This window comes from Ctenocephalides felis, unplaced genomic scaffold (assembly GCF_003426905.1).
Source record: "Ctenocephalides felis isolate EL2017-DRISC unplaced genomic scaffold, ASM342690v1 CF-g0.4_SCAFFOLD_03571, whole genome shotgun sequence".
In the NCBI taxonomy this organism is placed as follows: Eukaryota; Metazoa; Arthropoda; class Insecta; order Siphonaptera; family Pulicidae; genus Ctenocephalides; species Ctenocephalides felis.
The window spans coordinates 42,347,309-42,354,399 of NW_020539725.1; the positions used below are offsets into that span (position 1 = coordinate 42,347,309).

General features: G+C 30.5%; 1 protein-coding gene across 7 annotated transcripts; it reads left to right on the forward strand.

The window, feature by feature from the left end:
* Positions 1–510: 510 nt before the first annotated feature.
* LOC113384693 (glycine N-methyltransferase-like) lies at positions 511–5,782 on the forward strand. Of its 7 annotated transcripts, none has more exons than XM_026622446.1 (6): positions 511–721; positions 3,950–4,068; positions 4,237–4,364; positions 4,605–4,864; positions 5,323–5,437; positions 5,610–5,782. In XM_026622446.1, exons 1-6 carry the CDS (start codon positions 629–631, stop codon positions 5,780–5,782), a joined length of 888 nt encoding a protein of 295 aa, XP_026478231.1. In that variant the 5' UTR covers positions 511–628. The 7 variants fall into 7 exon arrangements, with proteins under 7 accessions (XP_026478231.1, XP_026478230.1, XP_026478233.1 ...); XM_026622445.1 differs by having other exon boundaries at positions 5,323–5,436; positions 5,606–5,782; XM_026622448.1 differs by having other exon boundaries at positions 5,323–5,436; positions 5,615–5,782.
* Positions 5,783–7,091: the final 1,309 nt, after the last annotated feature.

Below are 7,091 nucleotides of genomic sequence, written 5' to 3' on the forward strand. Positions count from 1 at the left end.
ATACCGCATTTTAAAATTAAACATTAAAATATTCACACATTTATTATGCTGTACGATATTTTGCAAGTAATCTCAAATCTTTTGAGATAAATAAACTGCATGTAAACCAACACCCGAAAAAATTCCATATGACACGGAAAACAAAAATATTTAATATTTCTTAATTGGTCTCATAAATAAAGGATGTTTATATATCAAACGTTCAGACTTCAGAATAAACATATGTGAGTACGTCTTCTGATATATGTACATATTTTTATTCTCGTGTCCATGAGTATGCACATTATTATCCAATAAGTAAAGGTCAAAAAATATAAAATTTGTCTGAAAATAAATCCGGATCATTTTTTTATGCACATAACATCTCGCTAAATATTACTGATTGTCTCACGAACGTATTAATTCAAAAACAAGATTTCTTATCTATCAACGTCATCATACGACATCGACTGTAATAGAGCACCCAAAGTCAAAACTGTAGGTTAGTACTTCGCCGACGTTCTTAGGAAATTAATTAAAATTAAAGGTTGGTCGAGAAGTACTTTAAAAAATCATTAATAATTGATTAATTTTATATTGAATATATTGGTTCGAATTTATTGTTCATATATAGAATATTATTAGAAATATGGGAGATTCCGAAAATGTGATTCACACAAAATCGCTCGGCGCAGCGGCAGAAGGTGTTCGTGATCAATATGCCGATGGAAAAGCCGCTAAGGTATTAATTTAATGCAAATTGCAATGATAAACCTAATCCTGCATAATTCATTTCTCGGAGGAAAAGTTGGTTTTTGCGAAAAACTTTGATTTGCTAATTTTAAATTTACTCGACATTTCAAATCTTTATCGTTTCAAACTTGAAAAGCATGTGTGTGTATGTATGTATGTGAGCCTATTTTTCACCTTTTGTCGACGCTTTCTCAATAACGGCTGGACCGATTTCAAAAATGTAAAAGTTATTCGATGTATCTCGATAAGGACCACGGTTGGTCAGTTTTGCGCGATTGGCCAAGCCTTTTCTTTGTAAATATCAGAAGAGTGTAAAAAAATGTTTGTTTTAGCCCACAATCTTGAACTGATTTTCATAATTCAAAACTGTTCGAAAGACATTAGTTGGGAATCGCATTGATTAGTTTTTGGTACAGATCTTCCAGGGCGTTTTTTTCATAATTAAATGTTAAAAGAAGATAAGTTTCTTAGACTTAAATAACATACTAAATTATCAAAGACCTACCATGAGTGGTTAAATTATAATTTTGCCACTCGTGATTGAGCAATTCTAATCACAATCTTTGCCCAAGCATCTGTACGTCCTGTGCTGTTTCGTAGGTAGCTACTGATTACAGGTTACGTACTCATACAGCATACAGTTTTAAAGTCCGATATGGGTAAAATGAAATGTGTTAAAAAAATTAATTTAATTTATTTAGTTGCAGATAATATACTGAATGAATGAATGATTTTATTTATTTTGGATATAAGCAGCAAACATTTGATCTAAACAGCAAATTCTAATTGTTACTGATAAAATCGATTCATTACAAGTATCAGAAAGTTTATGCAACTTTTCTTAAGGCACAATGCCACTTACAACTAGTTAAATATATTCTATAGTAATATCCATAAAAGAGCACTTTTTTTAAATTCGATATATTAATAAAACATGGATTGGTATATAAGAACATAATTTTTGTATATCACATAATTTTCACATATTTTTTTTTTTATTTTGTATGATATGTTACCATGCAACTAAGTCAAATACACATATTTAGCATTAATTTTTAAACGTTTCTCGATAAACTGAACTGTATACCGTGATTTTTATTCCTAAGCGAATTGAATTAATTTTACATAATTTGTGAGTATAAAGTCGTGAGAACTCTCTGCGATATTACAAACAAATATTATCGAATGAAATGTAAATATAATTATCAACGCTTTAACTAAAAACAACTTTAATAAATATTATAGTGAGTTCACAATTTTAATATTCATACAAAGCACATAATGAACGTTTGATTATAAACTTTCAAATGTTGTTTTGCTCATAAAATCAGGTTCAGTAATTTTATGTTTTCTCAGAGTTTCAAATTGTTTTGAAGCGTTTGATACAAAAATTATAAATGTTTGTGTATGGAGGTTTGCATATTAAAGTAAATTTTGTCCTCATTGATTATGTTCATGTTTTCTCGGAAACTTCTGTACTGATTTCATAAATTTAAATAAATTTATTCATAAGGGGCGTGCATTAATCACGTGAGGTTTTTAGGGGCAAGGGGGATTTTACAAAACATCACCAGGAATCATCATCAGGAAAGGGTTTGGTATGAATATTACGTGTAATTATTTTTTACCTGAGTTTTTTTTAAAAAAATTAAAACATTTAAAAACTTTTTTTTAAATTTTGACTTTTTTTTCGTAACTAAAAATACACGAAATTTAATGAATTAATTAAGAAAATTGGCCATGCAGAGTAATTTAGATAGAAAAACTCGAAGTTATATCCGGGAAGAGTAATATCCGGGCGAAGTTATATCCGGGCGGAGTCATATCTGGCTGGAACCATATCCGGACGGAGTTATATCCGGAGTTTTATCCGGGTAGAGTCATATTTGACTGGTGTTATATCAGGGCGAAGTTATAATCGGCCGAAGTTATATCCGGCCGGAGTCATATTCGGCAGTCGTTATATCCGGGCGGAGTCTAACAGGTCCGAGTTATATCCGCTATATAGACTACAAAAAACTAACTTAATGAAATTTATTATTAGTTTATTGGGGGGCGTCCATTATACACATGATGTTCTTAGGGGGAGCGGATTTTTACAAAAAATTACGAAATATCATGTAGAGGAGAAAAGGGTTTAGTAAGTATTTTGCATATTTGTATTGTATTTTTGTATTTTGGTATTTTTGTATTTCTTTCTTATCTGAATTTTTTTAATAAAATTCACACATGTTCAAAAAAAGAGGAGGGGGGGCGGTCCAAAAAACCTTAAAAATTCGATCACGTAATTATTAGAAGCTCCCTATAAGACGATTGTTATGAGATAATCATTGTGGCCCTATCATAAAATAAATATAATAATAGTAATATAATAAAAGCAGCTGAACTTGCTAATTTAGCTAATTTCCATTTCCAGTAAAGATTGGTAAGGTTGCTGCTCATAATATAATAATTTTAATAAATTCGTTTTCTAGTAAAACTAATCAAGCATTTTTTATGTTGATAACTTGGAAGACTATTCAAAGGCACGTCGATTGCTTACAGTTTGATAATGATTTTTCTCATTATGTTGATTATAATAACAAATGCCGTAAATTATAAATATATTCGATTTTACAACATTATTTTCATTTCTAGGATTTTGTACTTCAAAATCATACTATAACTCTATATACTTTTTTATACTGTAGTTGTTACAATGCTGCTTTATTCAAGCATTAAATTTTATTATGGCGGATTGGCAAATACTATGTGATTGCTACTCGTGATAGATATATTGTCTTATTTTTTGTCCACTGGTGTAAACTTTTGATTCGAGATAATCCCACAGGAAAAACTTTATAGAGATAGGACTAGGATTCCGCGATTTATGTCACCTTTACTTCGAATCAATTTTCCAGGAAAAATTTTATGAACAAAATTTTATGTAGCATAAATGTGTTGGACGTCTTTTATGTTGCCTCGTTCTTTAGAGACAATATTCTTTTATGATAGCTGGCCACTGATTTATAATTCACTAGACGTTTTTAAAACTGTATTTAAGGAGAATATCTTCGTGACTGAGGTCTTAATTGTCACCCAGTTATTGCGAATGACTTCGTAGCTTAATCAATTTAGATTGCTATATTTTAACAATCGAAATATGATCTTTCAGTAATTTAGTTAGCTAATAAAATATCTAAATATAATACAAAAATAACTTTTTGTTTTAATTTAGGTTTGGGAAATTTTCATTGGCGACAAACGCTCTAGGACTGATCACTACAGAAACTTTTTAGTTGGTCTACTTAGACAACGTGGCTGTAAGAAAATACTTGATGTAGCATGTGGAACAGGGTCAGTATTTTATGTTTACTGATCAGATCATAGATAAACAAGTATAATCAGATAAACAAGTATGGATCAGATATTCTACTAACTTTTACTAATAAAACAATACCAATTTAATCAAATATTTGATCTCATTTAGGACAATAATATAAAATGATTTTTTTTATTTAACAGGATAGATTCCGTGATGCTCTTGGAAGAAGGTTTTGATGTTACCTCTGTGGACGCTTCTGACAAAATGTTAAAATATGCTCTAAAATCAAGATGGGAACGCAGGAAAGAACGCGCTTTTGACAACTGGGGTGAGTTTTTAAACTACTATTTTGATGGTATACCAAGTTAAAGACCAGCACCAATAGATCTGGTCACTCGATGGAGTTGATTAGAAGATCACTTAATGTTCTGACTATTAGCAATTTAGTCCCACTATTTAGGCGTGCTGGGCTGTATAAATAATAGAATCAGAACCATTTTATTATTATTATTCTTTGTTACAGTTTATTTGATATTTACAATTATCATATATTTTATTATTCATTTAGTTATTGAAGAAGCAAATTGGTTGACGCTATTCGATGACATTGCACCAATGTTGAAAAATGGTGGGTTTGATGCCGTAATTTGTTTGGGTAACTCCTTTGCTCACATGATGGACTCGTACGGGGACCAACGAGAGCAAAAGCAAGCCTTGCGCAACTTCGAAAAATGCGTCAAGCCTGGTGGTCTGCTCCTGATTGACCACAGGAACTACGATCACATCATCAGCAGTGGAAGTACGCCATCGAAATGCTTATATTACAACGTAAGTATAGTAGAAGATACATAGAAATAAAATTTGGTAAATTTGTAACAGTAGTCACTATAAAAATTAGGCTTTCAAGTTGTGATGAAATCTACAGCCATCAAGCAATTTTTTCCTAAAAAAAATATGGAATTTAATCTTATTCTAAGTATTTTAATTTGATTCGCTTATACAAACAATATTTTATAAATAATTTTCAAGCACAAAATATTTTTTTTAATTAAATTTATTCTGCAATCTGTTAGATAAAACAAAGAGCAGAGATTGTCAACTATATAAAAAGTTGAAATTTGAAATTTGAAAAGATTGATTCGAAATTTAAAAAATATTGAATTTACTCTGGCGAAAGTAGATACTTTTTTACTGCATTGACTTATGTGTAATAAGAAACAAAATCCGTTATTCGAATTGAATAAAATAAAAAGTTTATTATCCACATATGTGAATTTTATTTACAGAGTACTCACACAGCAGACATAAAAACATCAGTTTTACTTGTCGGCGGAGAACCTGCTTTGGTTTCATTAGATTATATGATCGATACTTCAGATGGAAAATCAGGCAATAAAAAGATATAAGGTGAGATATGTGTTCACATATACTGTTTTATTGGTCTTTTATTCTCTGCTAGAATTTTGGTACTTAAAGTCGATATTGAATTGAATCCTTTGTCAGTATCACGTTCTGGAGTATGGGAATGAGTTTTCAGGTCATTTTGATACAAAGTTAAGATTTGATATTTTTTATTTTAGTGAATTCAGGTTATCTTACTACCCTCATCGGTTATCGGTTTTCAAGCAAATGCTGAAAGAGATCTTCGGAAATGGTGCAACATATACCATCTATGGAGACTTTAAACCAATAGATGCCATTCAGAATCCAGCTTTTTATATTCACGTAGTAGAAAAGCATAAATGAAATAAATGTATATTTTAAATAATTAATATATTTGTTATTTTTAGTACATTATATTTTATTATAAACATCATAAGGATCATTATCATTTATAATATCAGTTTAATAAAAATATTTTTATATGCCTCAAGTTAAAAGCACATGTATTTGATCGGTTTTAATCAAATTGTGTGTCTCACGAGATTCTTAGACATAAGACATTTTATTATATTCATATGGGCAAAACATCTAACCAGAGAAGACGATTTTTTGAGGTGGCGAATTATAGTTTATTTCGACATTTGAAATATTTTATGCATTGATGAAGTAGTTGGTCTTTGTTTTTAGTTTCAAAAGATTTAAACTATTGGTGTATGACATCGTGCCGTAAGGCAAATTGCTGGAACATTTCGTACCGTAACGAAATGTTCGAGTTGCAATTATTTAACAAAGTTAAAATTATTCACTTAAGGTATATAAGTGAGCTTTAGAACTTTAACCAGAATTAAAATTGAAATCTGAATTATTTTCGATATACAACAAAAAATATAAAAAGTTGTTTCGTCAACACGAGCAGAAAGTTTTTTGAATCAATCAAATCGGATGCTTATTTCTCTCAAAAACTTCCATTTTCTGTACATTTAACTCTGTATCTTCGAAATGGCTGAATAGCCTACCTTTTCCAAAAACTCGATTACTATTTTCTGCACTCTTTGCCCCGTATCTCCAAAACGGTTGGACCTGCCTTTGCCAAAAACTAAACAGCACATTTCCCTTTCAATAGAAGTCGAATGTTTTTTGAACCATTCAAATCGGTTGATCTGTGGGCCGGAAAACGTGGACGAAAAAATGTGGACACACAAAACACACACACACTCACATCCATTTTTCTGATTATGAGGTATGCCATAATGTTCAGAAACCTTCAAAACGTGGAGAAATGCAAAAATTATCACTTTCGATTTTCGGCCCATTACTATAACTATTTACGGAAGTTAAAAAAGAGGGGTGGTTTAATTTCAGCACTAGTCACAATTTAGCATAGTAATATTTTGGTTATTTTGATCGAACAAAAGATATATTTATTGAACGAAAACAATTTAAATATAAAAACCGCTATGCATTATGTGCTAAAATAAAGGATTAAATTCTTAATTCGCCGAAGGAAATTTAATGCTGAATCGAATAAGACCAAATTTTGAAACAGTGTATGTGTTTGTGTATGTCCGATTTTTGTTTTTTCGTCGACATTTTCTCAAAAACGGCTGGACCCGTTTCAGAAAATTAAAAGCCATTCGATGTAAGTCGATAAGGATTAATGTTGATCCAGTTT

Bases quoted from the DNA above. Each gene is read 5' to 3' on its own strand.
- LOC113384693 (XM_026622441.1), top strand. From the start codon at position 629: ATGGGAGATTCCGAAAATGTGATTCACACAAAATCGCTCGGCGCAGCG. The intron at 4,069-4,236 runs GTCAGTATTTTA...TTTATTTAACAG, and splicing joins GATGTAGCATGTGGAACAGG to GATAGATTCCGTGATGCTCT. The intron at 4,365-4,604 runs GTGAGTTTTTAA...TTATTCATTTAG, and splicing joins ACGCGCTTTTGACAACTGGG to TTATTGAAGAAGCAAATTGG.